The following is a 20,733-nucleotide window of genomic DNA, read 5'->3' as shown; positions in this document are numbered from 1 at the left end:
TTTTTATAAAATGTTGTATGACCTTGAAACCTGGACACTGATTGTACAGGGCGTTCGCCTATTCCAATAAATTAACCAATATGTAGCTAGTAAACTGATAATATTTTGCCGCTTTATCTCGTTTCACGAGTATTAGCTGAATTGCTTTCGTCAAGCGGGAAAATATGAAGGACAATTTTTTTTTACATACTGTATGTACATAGAGTCCACGAAGAGCAGCTGCGAATGTATTTGATAGATGATCGGATTCATAATATAAACCATTCTGTTATTAATCTTCAAAGCAATAAACCGCCTTTCTTTTAGGTCCAACAGAAAACAAATAAGATGAAGAGAATTAATTTCACCATTCTCATAACGATTCTGCTCTCTGTTGATGCTAGCGGAGGGAAGGAGACAAAGAAAAACGGTGAGTCAATATTTGAATCTATTTCTGCTACGAACAATGTTGATAATTCATAATTTATGAATTCTTGTTTTAAAATTCAACGCGATATGACTGCAACCCCAGATCACATATTAGCAGATTGATCAGCCTTATGGACTTTGAAGGCAGCAACTTTAATCAATTTCACTATACTGCCATCTAGCGACAGCAGAAGAAATCACGTCATAAGTCTCATTTGAATTGTATGGAGCAACTGCACTTCTATCTAGCGGTCGTTACATATTTACAGTGACGATCCTGGTGGTTGTTCTCTTTCACGTGTTACTGTTACCCGAGAAGGTTAATCTAGGGAAAAGGACAATTTATGAACCAACTATCCCTTATTACAAAACATCATATAAGCTCAGGGATATAGAAGTCATCGGATTAATGGTGGGCGCTAGAGGAACCATAACAAAACAATTCGTGTCATTCTGCCATTAATTTGGAGTCCCAACAACAATAATTAAGGAAATTTCTATGACAGCCTTGAAGGGTTGTCTGCAGATTTTACGGCGACACTTGTATTTCAATTCAAATTGATTTTTCTTCATTGATTAAAGTTCACGTTAACACTTTGTTTGTTAAAAACATAAAATTACTTAGTCATACGTTAAAAAGTGTTAAAATAAAAAAAAAGTATATACCTTCGACAGACGGCCCGTTTCGACGTTATGTCACGTCTTCTTCAGTGTCTCCTGAACTACTGGTGATCTTGAATTCTACGATGTGCATTTGTCGATAGTAGGGGTGGGGATGTGTGTTGCTCTTATGGTGGGGGCTTTGTTGTTTGTGTGTTATGACGTATCATGACGTCGAATAATGTGTGGGTATAGAACTGTAATTGTGTGTTAAGTATATGTTGAGGGTATGTTATTGTATGTTTATATATTTCGTATTGTTCTAGGATGTTTAACTGTGAACTTTTTGGTGTGATTTGTAAAATTTCCATATCTGTTTCTATATTATTGTAGTCATGATTATTGTTGATAATGTGGTCTGCATAATTTGATGTGATGTAGGGTTTGGTTATAGCTTTAATATGTTCATTATATCTTGTGTGAAAGGATCTTCCTGTCTGTCCTATGTAAAAATGTGGGCAACTATTGCATTTTAGTTTGTAAACTCCAGTTGAATTATGTTTATTTGAATGTTTAATGTGATTATTTAGATATTTCTATGTTGTATTATTTGTTTTGTATGCTATCTTGTATTTTTAGTTTTCTGAATGAAGTTGCTATTTTGTGAGTATTGGTATTGTGATATGTTAATGTTATATATTTATTTTCACGTGGTGTTTGTGTTGGTTTGTTATGTTTTTGTTTTGCCTTTTTTATTAGTGTATCTATTATGTTCTATTTTTATCCATATTTTTTATTTTATTGCAAATTTTCATCATGTACAATATTATCTACTGCAAATTTTAGTTTATTGTAAACAAATTTCTTGTAAGACATTTTTAATGTCATCTTAAATGTTACTGTTTAATATTCTTTGTCTTTGGCAACCTTACAAAGTTGAGGAAGATTAAATATATATAAAACATAGAGATGGCCAATCTGTTATATATGTGATCAGGGCTGCAACTCAGAAAGTCTATGAAGTAACCTAGATGTGATACAGGCAACCTACATTCGTACACTTTGATTCTTGGAATTTCTACTGTTATTGACTTTCAGTCCATTAGTTCTAGTGTCTATAAGGGTTATTTCTATAGAATACTTTTTTAAGGTTCTCCACAAGTCGCACACGATGAGATCAGGTGAATGTGCAACCCTCTATTGTCATCCAAAAATCCTCCTTATATTTCACCTCCAGTGTGGAGTATGGCAGAATCTTGTCGAAAAAACCGATAGTGTCTCGGATTATCTGTCAACAATTGAAAAAAAATGTATTTCTGCGCGGTACATCTGTTCAGTTACTGATTTTCATAAAATACTGATCCTGTTATTCGTATTGTTATTACAGCACACCACACATAAATTATTTTATCATGCAGGTAACTTCGTGAATTAATCGGAGATTTTCTGTGCTTCAATGCCTACAGCTTTGTGAAAAGACCGAACCATGCAAATTAAACCGAGCATTATGTGAGAAGGTAGTAAAACGAGTACCAACATTGAGTTCGTAACACAGTGCTAGTTCTTGAATAGATGGCCCAACATCAATTTCAAAGTTTTAATTCGAGATGACAGTGGCTATGTAGTAATTTATGTACTTACAAATGGCTTTTAAGGAACCCGGAGATTCATTGCCGCCCTCACATAACCCGCCATTGGTCCCTATCCTGAGCAAGATTAATCAAGTTTGTACCATCATATCCCACCTCCCTCAAATCCATTTTAATGTTATATACATTAGAGGTGAAGAAATTCTTTAAAGCTGTTGATATCCCCACATTAATGAGCCCCAATAATATAGTAACTTATGTTTGAGTTAAAATGAGGGTTGGCGCAATAGATCGTAAAGTCGCAGTGCTCGATCATAATACTCCCTTTCCAAAAGTTCCATTGCATTCCAAAGCTATTAATAGGGGTACATAGGTATCATATAAGGAGAAAGTATTTGGCATATGTATAAGACCAAACACAATATGTAACAGAGATCGTAGACTTTGCGTACAATTTTGTATTGTCACATAACTTTAAACTCATTTATCTCAACGTGAAGTTTATATCACTTACATCCTTTGTGTTCTAAACCCTATATATATATATATATATATATATATATATATATAAATAATATGCGAAATCTTTGGGAATACCAGATCGAGTAAATGGATGCTTTCTTGTTGCAGCTAACGACTATTTCAAGTTATGCAGCCGGAGTGATCCCGAATTAGGAAACTGCATAAAAAATTCAATCGAAGACTTCAGACCGAAGTTAATCAAAGGTAAGTCTAACACTAATAAAAGCATACATGACATTACGATAACTAAATAAAGGTGGATGGATGGATGGATGGATGGATGGATGGATGGATGGATGGATGGATGGATGGATGTCAGATATCGAATGGTTGGTTGGATTGATGGATGAATGGATGGATAGACGAACCGAATGGAGGGAGGACGTACGGATAGGTTAAGTAGGTGGGTAGTACATAGGACAGATAGGACGAACGGGGATATAGAAAGCAAGACAGACATTTAGCCAAATAGGTGGATGGGTGTGGTGGGTAAGTAGGTAGGTAGGTAGGTAGACAGACCAACAGAAAAGATAGTTAGGTAGGTAGTTAGGTAAGTGGGTGGGTAGGTGGATGGATGAATGAAAGGGTGGATGAGTGAGTGGGTGGGTAGATAGGTACATAGACAGAAAATATACGTACATGCAGAGAGAAAGACAGACAGACAGACAGAAAGTGTACTAAAAAGAATTTGGGATTTTCAGTGTTGAAACATGTATCCCAAATGTTAATGGTGTAAAATTCACATACTTTTCGTTCTGCAAAGGAATTTCAAATTTTACATTCGTTCAAATAACATTTCTGCAATTTAAAGGACAAATCTTTCATTACCATAAAACACTGCTATCTTAAATTGGCCGAGCATATCGGGAATTAAATCAATCGCTTACCTTACCTGAAACATGCTGTGAAATATTTCACATAAAAAATTTTTATCTCGAAAGGAAAGCAAAAACGAACAAAATTGTATTAAACTTTTTTCGCAAAGAGTAATCCCCTGAAATTAATAACATTAATTAAGTTCATCCTGTATACAGATTACAGGAAATATTGGAGAAATAAAAAATTGCGTGACAAAACATTTCCAACAAACGTTTAAAAGTCTTAATAACTTGCCGGCACTTTTAAAACTGGAAGAAAAATCAGGACTTAATATGTGCAGAATTCAATGATAATGTTATGATTTCCATTATTATATCAACCAGCTTTTCAATTTAACTGTGTTGCAGGCGTCCCTGAACTCGGCTTAGTCCCTTTGGATCCCCTGCATATCCCTCGCATTGAGTTTAAAGATGGTACTGGAAACTTCAGACTAAAACAGGTGCTCACCAACCTCACGATATACGGACTGAGAGACTTCAATTTGCAGCGAGTCGTGTGAGTACAGTTTGTGGACTTAAGTTGTCTGGTCGTTCGAAGAAAGTGATACGCAGTGAACCGTAAGTAACGTCTTTAATTTCAACGGTTATTCTTTGAGATATTTCAAAGAAAAATTCTTAATACAATTTTCCTCGATTTTGATTTCTTTTCGAGATAAAAATTATTTTATATTAAACATTTCATACCGCATTTTGTGGAAAGCTATTGAATTAATTCCCAATATTCTCAATCAATTTAAGAAAACAGTGTACTATGATAATAAATGATTGAAAGAACTTCTGTTTTGTCCTTTAAATGTACAGAAATGTGATGCGAATAAATGTAAGTTTCGTTCTGTAAAGAAATTTTAAAACGTGATGCACTGTGACAACGCTGTAAAGATTAATTTCCTGGAGAGATGCAGCTCTTGTATGCAAGGAATGGGTGAGACAACGAAAAATGTAAACATAACACAATTGCTTTTAAAGACACGGTAGCGCAGGAAATTTGATTTCTTGTATGTACGTTAACTGGTAACTACTTTAATAATAATTAAAGTGGGAGGGAACTATTTCTAATTGGCTGAAGAAAATGCTTGTAGTACGAAAAACGGAGATTTTTTAAAATCATTAAATAGATTTACATAATGTAAAATAAACTTTTCTTATTGGTTGTGTTAACCGAATATTTAATTAAAATTAAATCGATGACTTTATAAATAATATGTTTAATTTTGTTTATTACTTTAACGTAAAATAAGCATATCGTATTTATATATATATTATTTTAATATACCGAAGTACATATGATATTTCCATGCAGATATTCTCTTTCATCGTATATCGTATTTTTATTTTTTCGTTTAGAGTTTTAAATGTTTTAAAATTTTGTTTTTATAACGTGAAATAAGCATAATATTGTAGTTTACTATCTCTAGAATATTCAATTGAAATGAAAATGTAGAAATATTTATTAATCTTTTCCATTTAGTTTGAAATGAGCGTGTCTTATTGTCTGTGCTTTCTGAACATTCAATTGAAATTAGGTTGTAGTGTTAATTTTAAATTTTCTAAGATTTTGTTTATCGTGAAATGAGCATTATTCATTCTCCGTTCTCTAACACAGATTAAACACAACTTTGTGTGTGCTCACAGTTGGTTGCAGGTTGCACGATCACATAATTCATCATCATCATCATCATCATCATCCGTCACGAATTAGGCCTGTGTAGACCTGTTTCGGCCCCATCTAGCAGTCTTCTAAAGGGTCTTCCTATCCGTCGATGTCTTCTGGGTTGATATTGCATCATCATTTTCGGGATTCTTGAATTGTCCATTCGTTTTACATAGTGTAGCCAATTTAGTTTGTATCTGTTTATTTTTTCTTCTACTGACTCTACCTCTAATTGTTCTAATATTTCTTCATTCCTTTTTCGATCTAAAAGAGTATATCCTGCTGTCCGTCTGAGAAATTTCATTTCCGTTGCTTTGATTCTGCTCATATCTCGTTTCCTTAATGTCCAAATCTCACTTCCGTATAAAAGGGAGGGTAATGCTAGAGTATTATTTATTTTTATTCTTGTGTATTTTTGTACTAATTTAGCTTTTAATGTATTATTTATTATTCCTAAAATTTGTGTAAATTTGGTGATTTTCTTGTTCACATCTTTTTCATTTTGATAAGTTATTTTCAAGCCTCAGAAAAGAAGTATAAGGGTAGATAATTTGACGACAACTCAGAGCAAGTCACTGGTTAAACGAGATTGGAAAAAATAAAATCTCATAATTCATGTATTTTAAAATGCGCGGTTTTCTGGAAAACTATTCAAAACATAGCAAAATGTTATTTGATTTTTTGTTGCTGTTTACTGAAGGAATCATCCACCAAAATTAATGACATTAAGAAATTTTCTTATGGTCCACTCTATACAGGGTGTTTCAAAGATACGGGGCATAATTTCAGTTATGTATTTCCCACATACAGACAATCAAAATAGTTCATTACAACATGTGTCCGGAAATGCTTCATTTCCGAGTTACGGCCTTCACAACATTGAAATTCATCGGAACGTTTTTCTTTCCGCAGGTCGTTGCCGTCAAAGGAGACATTAAGAGGGCACTCTGACAGTTCATTCCGAGGCGAAGGTTACATTCAGTGTTGTGTAGGCGTTAGACTGTGCGACATGTATTCAAATCAAGAGCTGGCAGAGATACACTTCATGTAAGGTAAGGCGGACGGCAATGCTGCGCTGGCTCGTCGTTTATACCAGGAGAGGTACCCACAGCGACAATGTCCAGATCGGAAGACATTTGTACGTCTCCGTTACCGTCTGTGCGAGTATGGAAAATTTAATTTCAGATATGTATTTCCCACATGTAGACAATCAAAATAGTTCATTACAACATGTGTCCGGAAATGCTTCATTTCCGAGTTATGGCCTTCACAACACTGAAATTCACCGGAACGTTTTTCTTTCCGCAGATCGTTGTCATTACAGAAGATGTTCAAAATGTCCACCTCCTGCTTGAATACAGACCTCACATCGATGTCTCATTGACCTGCGAACACGATCCCAAACTCCAGGAGTATTGCGAATGTCCTCAGAACATGCCACAATTCGATTCCGAAGGGATTCCAAATCAGGCACCGGAGACGAATAAACCAATGATTTTAAATGGCTCCACAAATAGAAATCGAGAGGGTTCAGATCAGGTGAGCGTGGAGGCCAAGCAATTGGGCCACCTCTACCTATCCATCGATCAGGAAACCTTCGATCCAAGTACCGGCTAGCCGTACGACTGAAGTGTGCAGGAGCGCCATCACACAAGAAGTGACTGTGTTGACGAGTGATCAGTGGAGTGTCTTCTAAAACATGAGGTATGGTGTTTTCCAGGAAGTTTGTGTACGCCTGCCCCGTAAGTCTGTTTACAAGTACATGGGGTCCAACTAATCGATCACCAATGATACCGGCCCACATGTTGAGGGAGAACCGCACCTGGTGATGAGATGGAACAGTTGCACGTGGGTTTTCATACGCCCATACATGCTGATTGTGGAAATTTGTTATGCCATCTCGTTGCTTCATCTGTAAATAATACTAAGGCAGGAAAGTTCGGATTTACACCACACTGCTGCAAGCACCACTGACAGAACCTGACTCGTGCAGGGTAATCTGCTGGTGACAGGGCCTGTACACGTTGCAAATGATAAGGATACAATTGATACTCTTTCAACAGTCTCCAGACAGTCGAATGAGGAACATTGACTTGCAACGCTACCCTTCGTGTGCTGATAGAAGGAGTCATGTTCACAGCCTCCAGAATCTCCTCCTGTACTTCTGGAGTTGTAGATCTTGGTCGTCCCCTTCCCAAACCAGGAGAGTTAAATTTTCCATACTCGCACAGACGGCAATGGAGACGTACAAATGCCCTCTTAATGTCTCCTTTGACGGCAACGACCTGCGGAAAGAAAAACGTTCCGGTGAATTTCAATGTTGTGAAGGCCATAACTCGGAAATGAAGCATTTCCGGACACATGTTGTAATGAACTATTTTGATTGTCTACATGTGGGAAATACATACCTGAAATTATGTCCCGTATTTTTAAACATTCTGTATAATGTATAGAAATAGCTGTAATAACTCCGCCATTGCCGGTCCCCAGCCCGAATGAGAGAGGAGGAGTGTACGTACACACGATTATATTTAAATATTGTACTTAATCATTTCAGGTTAATTAAAACCTGCTACGAAACCATGTTCTCCTCTCAAAAGCGTAGTGTCGTGAGATGTATGGGGATGTAAGGTTCAAGATAACTTGCAATAACAATACTTCGTCTGTTACCCAGTAAACATCTTCAACTTTCTGTACAAGCTCGCAAGCTTTTCTCCTGTTTTCCTCCATCGTGTTTTCAAAAGCTGTACCAAACAATGTTCTTACATCGTTATTTTTCAACAATAAACCTAAATTAAGTTTTACAAGACTACTTTTATTCGTATCTATTTGCGGTACATTAAATTTAAGATATATAGACCACATGCGGAGACTAAGAAGAAGGCAGAAAATAGTAAAGAGTGGAGAATATTGAATTTGCAGTCAACGGCGAGTCTCTTATCTCATTTTGAAAATCACACAATCAGAAATTTATTTTAAAATGATAGTGCTTTACGGAAGCGGGAGAGATTAACATTTTGCATTAGAAAAAAGTTTGTGTGATTATGTGCTGTAAACAATTATTTTTTATTTTTTAGACGTACAATAAAAAATGAAGCAATATTGTTAAATAAAATGGAAATTTACTATTATATTCCATTAATGAGATTGAAAGTTTGTATTTGCTGCTCGTTTTATGTAAACAACAGTTATACTAGTCCGCTCCTGCATTAGAACAGAGCATCTATTTCGTATCGGTATGTTGAGCTGTACTGTGGACTTGTAAACCCCCTCCTCCCCATCCAGCAATTTAGTCAAACGTCTAATATTGTAAACTTTAATAATTAGTTAAATACTGGAATTAGAAAAAAACTGTAAGAACATTTTTTTCTTCCTTATGACATGAATAATCATCAGTTAAAATAATAGCACTTATACCCCTTTCACCCTTTATATTTCCCATACTAGCAAAGTTCCGAATACATATCTCCCATTCTAGCGAAGTTTCAAGTATGTATCTCCCACACTATCGAACTTCCAAGTATGTGTCTCCCATGGTAACGAAGTTGCAAGTATGTCTCCCACCTAGCGAAGTTCCGAGTGTATGTCTCCCCTGGTACCAAACTACCGAGTGAGTGTCAGTGTTGCCAACACATAAATTCTATCCCCGTCAGTCTAGCACCTGAAAGTCCGTCAGAATCCGTCAAAATAAAAAAGACCCACTGAACATAATATTTTTATACAAATAAAAAGCAAATTTTAACACAACTAACTTATCAATCTAGATTAAAATAATAATTCGTCAACCTCCGACTTCATTACGAGGAAATCTGAAACAGAGGATTCTGTAACATAGTACGACACAGGCAAGGCTGTTCAAATAAAAAGTAAAATCCCCCAAAAATTAAACAATTAAAATTACAGCAGCTAAAAAGTCAAAAGACGATGTAACTCTAAATCCCACAAGGAAATCCGTTAAGCGTCAAAGTCATTCTTTTCCTTCCGCTACGTTGAAATTCCCGTCAGTTTGGACGGAATTTCTGTCCAGTTGATAACACTGGTGAGTGTGACAATTTAACTATCCAGGAAAACTACTTCCCCCTCTCATTGCAAATCCATAAATCTATGCTGCTATGACGTAAGGATATAACAGTAATGCCAGATGATAAAGATGGCGCTGATGGGAGTGGGCCGACCTCGCTAACTGAGCCGGCATACACGGCTCAACGGTATGCTCTTTAATACTTGCAAAATAAACGCAGGACATAATTCATGCATATATTAATGTAATAGTTGAGGAAATGCAAGTTCAGAATTGATAGCAGGATGAAGTAGACCTACTCAATAGTTACTAAGTGTGTATAGGTTTCAGTAGCGGCCCGTGGTTACAAAGGTTGGCAGTTCTGCATGAAAAATAGTGTCTTTAGCAAACGCATGCTGTTTATTGCATCTAAATCGGATAACGCCTGTAATTACAGCCCCTTCTCGAAGTTGACTGTGCATCCAGCCATCCGTGAGCTACACCTCTCCCACCTGGTACAACTAGTCACGTAGTGGAGATGTGCCCCACATGCTTTTCTAGTTTTTTAAGTCAAATTAACTAAATCCTTCACTCCAGTGTTTGTCCATGTATTTCCTCCTCTAAACAGAATACACGGGTGGGAGAGAAAGCGTTTCATGAGCGCAGCAAAAACCAATCGTTTCCATTACACATTTCGATATTAAAATGACTAGTAGGCTACATGATTTCCTCGACTTTTTCCAGAAATTTCAATATTTAAATTTTGTGTAGGACGTCCTAATTTCTTAAGTTAACATGCAATTTCTCTTTTCATTTCGAAAAGGGTTGGTCGATTAGGTTTTCATTTCATTCATTTTTAATATAAAATATTTCCTTAGACACACTGACTAATCACATCACACCACCCACAGTACTATAACACACTGGAACTGTAATGATATACAGTAGTCCAGAAGCCTATATGTTCTAACGCAGGTCATAAAAGAGATGAGGGTTTGACGGTTCTTTTGTATATTCGGAGAGAGCTGCTTCGGTTGCAGCTCTAATGCAGTCTTACGGGACGGTGAAGAAAACCAGTTTTCTGCTGCCGACTACCCTACGTTGAGCTTCAGGAACTGCCGATCACTGATCCGAAAGGTACTCTAAAGCTAAAATTCTCGAGCAGTTCGAGGTTCCTACAGACAGTAAAATCTCGAATTGTAGGAGAATGAATTGGAAAAAAAAAAAAAAAATGAAACAATGAACTAGATTACATAAAAGCACGTTTTACATTTTTAATTTTTTCAGGTCCATTTAAATGGCGGTTGTGCAGCTCTGCAGTTCTTATTGTAGAGCCGCCGCTGATAGGTTTATATCGCCTTCATGACTTTGATTTCCCCCTGCAGGGCGAATATGGATAATCTCACTATGGATATCTATATGCAGACCCCCACGATGACATTCACAGCCGACTATGATCTAGAAGGCAGAGTGTTACTGCTGCCGATCAGCGGAAAGGGTGATTGCATCTTGAACTTCAGTGAGTATTATTTTACTAAATTTTATATAAAAAAAGTCTTCTTACCACACGCGTATCAATTTTTGTGCGAGATAGTGCGTATTTGCTTGCTTTCCGCACAAATCCAATACGCGGTAAGTGTGAAATACCACATTCAGTATTCCCAACGTAACACACATAACAATTTCCCTCTTCTTACTGCTTAAGCGCGACATTCATTTTACTGCTTTAGGCTTTTAACATATTATTTTTGGAGACGTTTAACATAGTAAAAATTGTAAATTGGAAACTTACCACTCCAATTTCACCTAAATTGCACTTTTAATTATTGTTTTTAAATATTTGCAAAAATGAAGTAAACTCTAAAACTCCACTAAAGTTACTGCATTCGTGATGCAGGTAACATTAAGGAAGCCGTGAAAAAATCAACAAGATTCCAGATGCCGATGTTATTACCGCAATATGTTATATAAATAATATTGTTAAAATATTAAAATGAAAAATAAATCATTATAATATAACCTTACCGTTTGTTTTAAGTTCGCATTTATAGACTGGGGGAAAAAAAAAGACAGACGTATATCACGGCCTGCTGGAATATAGTAAACACAGAAAACATTTTAGAGCAACAATGTTGAAGATAGATATTTTAGTTTTTAAAAGTTGCCGTCATATTGAACAGAAACCAAGATGGAGATTTCATTGCAACTAACTAGAAATTCCTCTTTCAGGTATGTAATAAACGATCTTCGCACAAAATAATGTAAGATACACGAGCGGTATGTTTGTTTTCATGTTCGAGGAAAAGATTGAAAAAGCGAAACGTAGTTGAGCTTTTTTAATTTCCGAGAACATGAAAATATCAACATACCGCTCTTGTAACGCATATTACTATTTCACTTTCCGTACTCATATTACCTCTTGGCTAAATCCATACCTTGATATTTCGTAAATATAATATAGATGGTACCCCATTAGACTACAGAAGGTTTCAGTATTACCTTAGGTCAGCCGTGGCGAGAACGTGACTCGCGAGACATTGTGGCTCGCAGTAATAGCTGTGCATTTCGCTTGTTTCTAACATCCGCCAATCACCACCCTCTCACTCACTGGAGTCAAACTCCGTTCCATTTGTATTTGTCTCTGATCTGCGAGTGGCATATGTCTCTCTCGAAACCATGTACGAAAGTTCCAAGTAGGATGGGAGGACGCATTTTTTTGCTGTCAATATGATGAGAATATTAAATGTATGATTTGTTCACAAGTATTACGAGGAAAAGGTTGTATAAAATAAAACGGCATTATACTACATGTCACTCATGAAACATTAAAAGGTTAGGGCCTAAGTGTTATTGTTGTCGTCATCATCATCATCATCATCATCATCATCATCATCATCATCATCTGTACGTCGACCCTTTTTCAGCAGATGTAAGAATAATGCGGTTAGCTCTTCAATTTGAACTCACTGATTTACTATGTGATGTTAGATGAAAGCTAGATGTAAGGACTTGACAAATGTTGAACTTTTCAAATCTTTGCCAAAAAATAAATATCCGAAGTTTCGTTCTTTCGCTTGCTCTGTTGAAGCCATGTTCGCTACAACTTACGTTTGTGAAAAATTATTTTCAACAATTAAAATAATAAAAACCGAATTTAGATCACGACTGACAGACAAATACCTTCGTGATCAACTACGACTGGCAGTAAGTGACATAATTCCTGATTTTAAAACTTTGTCGCAGACACATTCTGAAGACAGTTAATTTTAGGTTGTGATATTGTTCATTTCTTTCATCGTTACACGTACTAAATATTAGTTTGTAGCCTTGTTCTGTATAAAATTATATTTAAGTGCTTGACGTAAGGAAAATCAAAATCCGTTAATAAGTCAGACAGTTGCTTCACTTCCCCTTCGGGTGTCCGCCTCCCTCCATAGGTGCTATGCACGTTGCATGTTACACAGTGTCTCGGCGCACGATTACATTTTCGCCACCGCTGCCTTAGGCTATGCGTGCGGCGGCAAAAAAGAACTACAGTTTCTGCGCTTCACTCTTACATGCGGACGCTTGGGTGAATGACGCAGTCAGGTACCCGCCTTGGATTTAAAAAAAAATATTACCTTACGCTCCCAATTTAAAACAAATGTAAATTGAATATAATTCTAAATATTGCCTATATTAAAAACACGTTGTTAGCTGTTTTGGTCTGTTACATACCTATATAAAGTTTCAGTCTAGTATAAAAATGTTTTTTATGAATATTAGCTTTGACGTGGACTGACTTATAATATGTCTCTTTAATTAAGTATAAGTAAAATTGATTTAAAATGTACGAAAGTAAATAATGTGTGGAAATCACTGAAAACGAAAAAACACTGTTGTGAAATTATAGAAACTTAGCGATATTTTACTACTTAATTAACTTATTATTCCCAGAACATGAATTTTACCAGTTATCGAAAAGTATTGGGAATAAATTTGAATAAGGAACAAAAAAAAGTTTCCTTCCCAAGCAGGATTCGAACCACGAAGGTCTTAGTTACCAGTCTATCGTGCTCTGCAGTGAACAAGGCTCTGAAATCAGCTACAAGGGTCGGTCCGGTTTTTTTGCCACAACTGTACATCAGTCTGTTTTTTTTTTTACTGCACAGTGACATATTAAGTATGTTTTATGACTTGTTCGTTTTTTTCTCTCTTCGTAGATTACTTAACATTTTTATTTGAATATTACTTCCATAATTACTTATACAGGGGCATCATTTTATTTTAACTTCAATTTTATTGCATCTCAGTTTTTGAATGTACTTCACTCCCACCCCTTCTACTAATGAAGTTCAACCGTCCTCCACACAGATCCAAGACCGCATATACAGTCATAGTAGCCTTACGGTCATAGTAAACAGTATGTTCCAAAAATATGTTCGCGTTTTCTAGTGACGAAAGAGCTTTCAATATTGAATCATTTTCGCACAGATACTGTCGTCCATTTGCCTACGTCGTATCCCGGTTTCCCCCACCAGTTTTATTCGCCAGCTAGTGGCTAGGTCGTCTTATCTCTTTTCTAAGAACATTAATTTCTGTTAGGAAGTCGACGTCTACGTAATATTATACAACTGTTTAAAATAACTTAAATAAAAGGGCATCGTTAAGTAATTAACTGTCACGTGATTTCCTCCCTTTATACGACCCTACGACATAACCACTTGGACGGACAGTAGATAGTATGTCTGAGTAATTTCATATTTTCGGATCGGGCAGAAGTGAAGATTGAATTTACAGTACGTAAGATACTATTTTATAGAGTAGGTACAGAATTATTTCAACATGAGTTACTAGTACGAAGGACGAAACTGGTAATTGGAATAGTCTATAGTGCGATAATATGCACAAAAGAGCTGAAGCCCGTATCGAAATGAACGGCCACCATTTAAAAAAATGTGTTTGAATATACATATTATGATTAGTTTTCAATTTAACTTCATTCTCTATATTGTATGCCAATGTACTGTAGACAGTATAATAAACTGTATACTGCATAATGAATACGTCCGAATGGATAACTCAGTTCGTGAGCAAAAACACTCATTGTTAATACAGTACTGTATTTTGATTAAACAAAAACCTAATGAATATTATCAAACTCAAAATCGCGATATTTCCTAGTTTACGTAAATGGATGAACTACTTTTCTTCCCTCCTGTAATTAGTAAAGTGATTTGCTTGTATATTACGTCAGTATCATCGAACTCCAGTCGTGGAAGGGAGTAGCAAACGGTGTTTCCGGTTCTTAATTGTTGATCCAAAGGTATAGCCAGGTTAATATTAGAAATGTTAGTAAAAATAAAATGATGTCCCTGTTTTATGTTCTTTTATACCACTGACACTAAATTACTCTTTTTGATACTTTTCAGCTGACGTAACTGCGAATTGTCATATTGTCAACAAGTTCGTCACAAGGGACGGAAAGAAATTTATTGAGATGGAGAATTTAAAATGGGATATTGATGTAAAGGACTGTCATTCACAGTTCAACAATCTGTTCAACGGTGATAAGCTCCTCGGTATGTATGTTCAATCAGCCAAATATGCTGGGAAACGACTTGCATCTTGACAACTGTGTTTGTTTTCTAACCCTTCTGCAACTTACGTTTATTACAACTTACTAATACTGAGTGGGATAATATAATTACCGCCATCAAAATCATATACCAATCTTTGTTAAGAATTTGGAATATTTAATAATTTATGTATTATTGACTGTAGATCCCCAGAAAATTAAAAAAAAAAATGTAAAATAATTCTCCTAGTTTTTAAAATACAGAGTCGTTCAAAAGTTCCGTTCCTTAGTGTTGAAAACGTAGCCTATTACTTACTTACTTACTTAGTGGCTTTTAAGGAACCCGGAGGTTCATTGCCGCCCTCACATAAGCCCGCCATTGGTCCCTATCCTGAGCAAGATTAATCCAGTCTCTATCATCATATCCTACCTCCCTCAAATCCATTTTAATATTATCTTCCCATCTATGTCTCGGCCTCCCCAAAGGTCTTTTCCTTCCGGCCTCCTAACTAACACTCTATATGCATTTCTGGATTCGCCCATACGTGATACATGCCCTGCCCATTTCAAACGTCTGGATTTAATGTTCCTAATTATGTCAGGTGAAGAATACAATGCGTGCAGTTCTATGTTGTATAACTTTCTCCATTCTCTTGTAACTTCATTCCTCTTAGCCCCAAATATTTTCCTAAGCATCTTATTCTCAAACACCCTTAACCTATGTTCCTCTCTCAAAGTGAGAGTCCAAGTTTCACAATCATAAAGAACAACCGGTAATATAACTGTTTTATAAATTCTAACTTTCAGAATTTTTGACAGCAGACTGTATGATAAAATCTTCTCAACCGAATAATAACAGGCATTTCCCATATTTATTCTGTGTTTAATTTCCTCCCAAGTATCATTTAAATTTGTTACTGTTGCTCCCATTTATTTGAATTTTTTCACCTCTTCAAAAGATAAATTTCCAATTTTTATGTTTCCATTTCGTACAATATTCTGGTCACGAGACATAATCATACACTTTGTCGTTTCGGGATTTACTTCCAAACCTATCTCTGTACTTGCTTCAAGTAAAATTCCCGTATTTTCCCTAATCGTTTGTGGATTTTTCAACTAATATATTCACGTCATCCGCATAGACAAGTAGCTGATGTAACCAGTTCAATTCCAAACCTTCTCTGTTATCCTGTGTTGAAAACGTATACCAGAACTTTAAAAAAACCTTGGCTATGTTACTGATGACACTATAAGTGTAAGATAACATAGCGGCGTACATTAAATTTAAACTTGCATCACTTCCCTTTCAAGATAAACTCCTCAAAGCTATATAATTTTTACATAGTGGACAACACAGCTATAAGCTAGGAATGCCACGTACTATAACATAAATTGGAAATTATTTCAGTTACTTGTTGAAATGTATATAATGGAATACAGTCTATAGAACATCTTCAAAAGATTTGTTTATAATAAAATAAAATTACAAAGCAAAATCTATAAAAATTTCTAAATATAAATAAATAAAAATGTAAATCCAATAAAACAAAATTTAGTTCTTTGTTGAAATTCAAATATTCGAACATCACCTAGTGACAGTGATAGTGATAGATTTGTTGATATTAGTTCACAAAAGTACAAACTTAATAATTTAACAAACAGATCTATATACAAAAGTAGTTATACATAATAAATACAGAATTTCCTAAACTACCTACTTAATTTATCGCAAATCTCAATAATTTATTGGTTCAAACTTGCACTTACGTCTGGCTTTAGTGCATGTTTAAACCAATCGTAATAACCATTAAGAATTTAAACCTTATTTATCTGCTCCTTTCAAAGTACGAGGCGCATCCAGAAAGTAAGTTTCCCTATTTAAAAAAAACACACACTTTCAGGAAAACATTTATTGGCAACAGGTACAGCAATGTTTCAGCTATTTTTCAACATAGCCAACATCAGAATTGAGACACTTGTCGTATCGTGGGATCAACTTTTGTATCCCTCTGTCGTAGAGCTCTGCCGCCTGTGAATGGAACCAGCGTGTGACAGACGTCTTCAGTTCTTCGTTGTTGCCAAAACGCTCACGGAGGACAGGAATTTTTTTAGGTGCAAGAAAACGTGAAAATCGCTGGGAGCAAGATCAGGACTGTAGGGTGGATGATCAAACAACTCTCAGCCAAATTCCGTCAAAACAGCTGCTGTGCGCCGAGCCGTATGTGGACGAGCATTGTCATGGAGGAGCACAACACCTGCAGTAAGCATTCCACGCCTCTTGTTTTGAATGGCACATCGCAATTTTCGCAGTGTTTCACAGTAACGGTCAGCGTTCACTGTTTCACCTCTTGGAAGGAAGTCAATGAGCAGAATGTCCTTCCTGTCCCACAACACAGTGATACCGTTGCAGAAATGTCAGTGCTGCTCCTAAACGTTGCATTTTGTGTTCGGGTGTCAGGTTTTTCGGCACCCACCTGGCACACACTTTTTTGAACAGCAGGTGCTTAGTGACAATCTCATGCAACAAGGATCGCGATATCTGCGGAAAATTGCTGCTCAGCTCCGTAATCGTGAAGTAACGGTTCTCCATGATGCACTGCTGCACCAGCTCAACACGATCATCATTGATGAGGGACGGTCGCCCACTGCGCTCTTCATCATGGACACTTTGACGACCTTCGGAAAACTGCCTACACCAGCGACGCACCATCTGCTTACTCATGATGTTCGGCCCATAGACCTGACAGAGCTGCCGATGAATTTCAATTGGCGCAATGCTTTGTGCATTAAAGAACTTTATCACCGACCGAACCACGCAGGCGGCGGGAGAAGGAATAAGAGCTTCCATTTCGGACCACTGCTGCCATGCTACTGGCACCAGGCGGGACCTGTTCGGCTGGCATATGATTGATACGTCATAGATCTGTTACGCATGCGCAATTGACACGGCTAATTACGTTTACTTTCAAGGGGGAAAAATCGGGAAACTTACTTTCTGGATGCGCCTCGTATGTTATACCAGTATTTAATCAGTACAAATCTTATTTATGTAACAGAAATATTTTAATTAAATTTAAAAACTCACGATTAACTCGCAAACCTCAAGCAATGGAAACATTTTGAAAACAAATTTGAAATCAGAGCGATGGTTTCTATGAGAATCCGCAGTTTTAACAGACAAAAGTTATCACTTTGCATACAGAAGTCCGCCAGGCAAAAACGTGCATTTGTTTAACTCGCAGTAACTCGGAAAACAGTGAAGATTTTGAGTTGCAGCCACTTTTAAAAGTGAATTCCATTCTTTCTAAACATTTCCCTCCCTTTGACTCTTTATCGAATTTGAAAAATAAAAAAATTTGTCACTTATTAACTTTTGATGGTGTCAATGTCTATTTTAACTAGTCACTTCGAAGTTAATAATTTTTTTCTGAATTTCCAAAAAAAGATTTTGATCCCGAATTTTTTTATGCTTTCCTTGGATATTTATCTATGAATCCTAAAAATTACAGTGCGATTGATTGCCTCTCATAGAAATTACGTCTTGGCAATGTTTAATGATGTAGCAAATAGTGTCCTCGTCTGCTTGCTGAGAACGGCAACGAAAGAACCAAAATGACAGACGATTATATCCAATGCTTATCTAATATTCGGAAGTGTATAACGTCATCTGCAGCAAATAACAAGACTCACACGTCTAAATGTAGCCGACCTGCAACGTGGTTGGCTGCTGGAAATAAGAGCCACGCCTATAGTATGTACGAAACCTCCACCAGACTTACAGACAGCGTGATAGATGAAAAAGCAAACAGCCCCTAGTCCCTTTTCCCCATCTCCGCCAAATAGTCCGCTAACAGTTAACCTGTATATCTCCGCTCGGGACCTGAACTTGGAAGTCTACTAATAAGTCATTGATACAATTGAAGAACTAATAATTGCAACGTTGCAGATAAGTACATTGGTAACACATACATAATAAAATTGTTTTCCTTCTGTTGTCAGGTGAAACCACAAACAGGTTTCTGAACGAGAATTGGCGTGAAGCATTTGAAACTTATAGATATCTTCCAGAAGAAGCATTTGGCGTTTTGTTCAAGAATTTGACCAACAATGTAGTCCGGCAATTTACGTATGACGAGCTGTATCTCCAATAACAGACCATATGATGGGATATCCATGATATTCGTAGAAACACTTTAATGTCAATAGTGAAGTAAAGATTTCAATGTATTTTGTTTTTCAATTCCAAATTAATTTAGTATGGCCAGTTGCTTACTGGTACCTACTGAGAATGTGCCTTCTTGAACGCTAATAAATATACAAATACAGTACTTGCCTAACAATTTAGAATTTAGATATAGCTGTACACATTATGTCCTAGATTTTTTTGCTGGAACATGAAATCACTCAATATAAGGGATGGAAGTCCTGTAGTGCAAAGAAATAAGAATGTATTTTCACATGTTTCTCAGTACGTGTAATAGCTATGTACGAGTGTTTACACTAAGGAATAAATAATATCAATTCATAGCATACGAACACTTTATTATACGAAGCATATTTTGTGTTTTCCATTTTAACAATATTTTAATCAGTGTTTTTAGAAATCCTACGAGTTAAACTGTATAAAAAATATTTTATTGTTGATTCTTTTGTCGGAATATATCTACCATTCAGTAGAAAAATACCATAAGCAATTCATCACTTCAGCTTCGAAATGTTCGATGGAAAATAAGTTTTTTGGAGCAAACCTATAAGTCACTGACTTATGGCTTTCCCCAACACAATCTTCTATCAGTGTTTATGGAAAAGTAGGTGCACTAGCATCAACTGTTCCAATTATGGATTCTATGCAATTCAAAGGAATCATTCTCTGCTGACACTATTAACTAAAAAAATATACAAGTATGATAAGTAGTGTTGTGAGATTTAATTGATTAATCTGTTCGATTAATCGATGAATTTGTTGTAAGATTAATCTATGAAAATATTTAATCACACAATCGAGTCGATTAAAATGAATCGGTTGTACTCGTTATTAATTATTATTTTGTGAATACAAACTCAGACTAAAAATTCCGACAATATTCGTCTCTCAGAAATTGTTTATTTCAAAGCAGAATAGTACAGTGGACTTTCCTAAGTTCGACTGAACAGAATTGAAAGTTCAGTCCAATAAGGGTAGTGGGTGTGGCAGGTGAAATAAATACAAATTCTTATTGGTTATCCATCAACGAATACAGTACTGTACTTGCATTTCCTGCCCGCCCCGAGACTTGCGTAGCTGCTTCTAGTACCACAGTGGGTTTCGACAGTTCCGTCTCACAAACGGCACAATTCTCAAATAGAAAAAGAAGAGTTCATTAATTTAAAATCAGTGATCAATATGGATGTCCTAATCAATAAAATATTCTGTTTTTCTTTAACAAAAGCATCACTACAAGACACAGAACCAATTCCCATTCCAATGGCAAACCCATTTCTTAGTGCCCGTATAGGGGTGTGTCTAATTCTCCTACGTAACAGTCGAA

General features: G+C 36.2%; 1 protein-coding gene across 2 annotated transcripts in view; it reads left to right on the top strand.

Annotated features, from left to right (window-relative positions):
- LOC138705153 (protein takeout-like) overlaps positions 1-19,732 on the top strand; it is a 34,600-nt gene extending 14,868 nt beyond the window's left edge. The window contains exons 2-7 of one of the 2 annotated variants that reach the window (XM_069833816.1): positions 307-409; positions 3,228-3,323; positions 4,346-4,493; positions 11,034-11,167; positions 15,060-15,209; positions 19,205-19,732. In XM_069833816.1, the coding sequence (XP_069689917.1) occupies positions 307-409; positions 3,228-3,323; positions 4,346-4,493; positions 11,034-11,167; positions 15,060-15,209; positions 19,205-19,356 (783 nt within the window). In that variant the 3' untranslated portion in view covers positions 19,357-19,732. The remainder of the gene's footprint in view (positions 1-306; positions 410-3,227; positions 3,324-4,345; positions 4,494-11,033; positions 11,168-15,059; positions 15,210-19,204) is intronic. The other variant, XM_069833823.1, reaches the window with a different exon arrangement.
- The last annotated feature ends 1,001 nt before the right edge of the window (positions 19,733-20,733 follow it).

Source organism: Periplaneta americana, chromosome 1 (genome assembly GCF_040183065.1).
Source record: "Periplaneta americana isolate PAMFEO1 chromosome 1, P.americana_PAMFEO1_priV1, whole genome shotgun sequence".
NCBI classification, from domain to species: Eukaryota; Metazoa; Arthropoda; class Insecta; order Blattodea; family Blattidae; genus Periplaneta; species Periplaneta americana.
The sequence above is the reverse complement of the archived record's forward strand: the minus strand, read 5'-3'. Positions and strand labels throughout refer to the sequence as shown.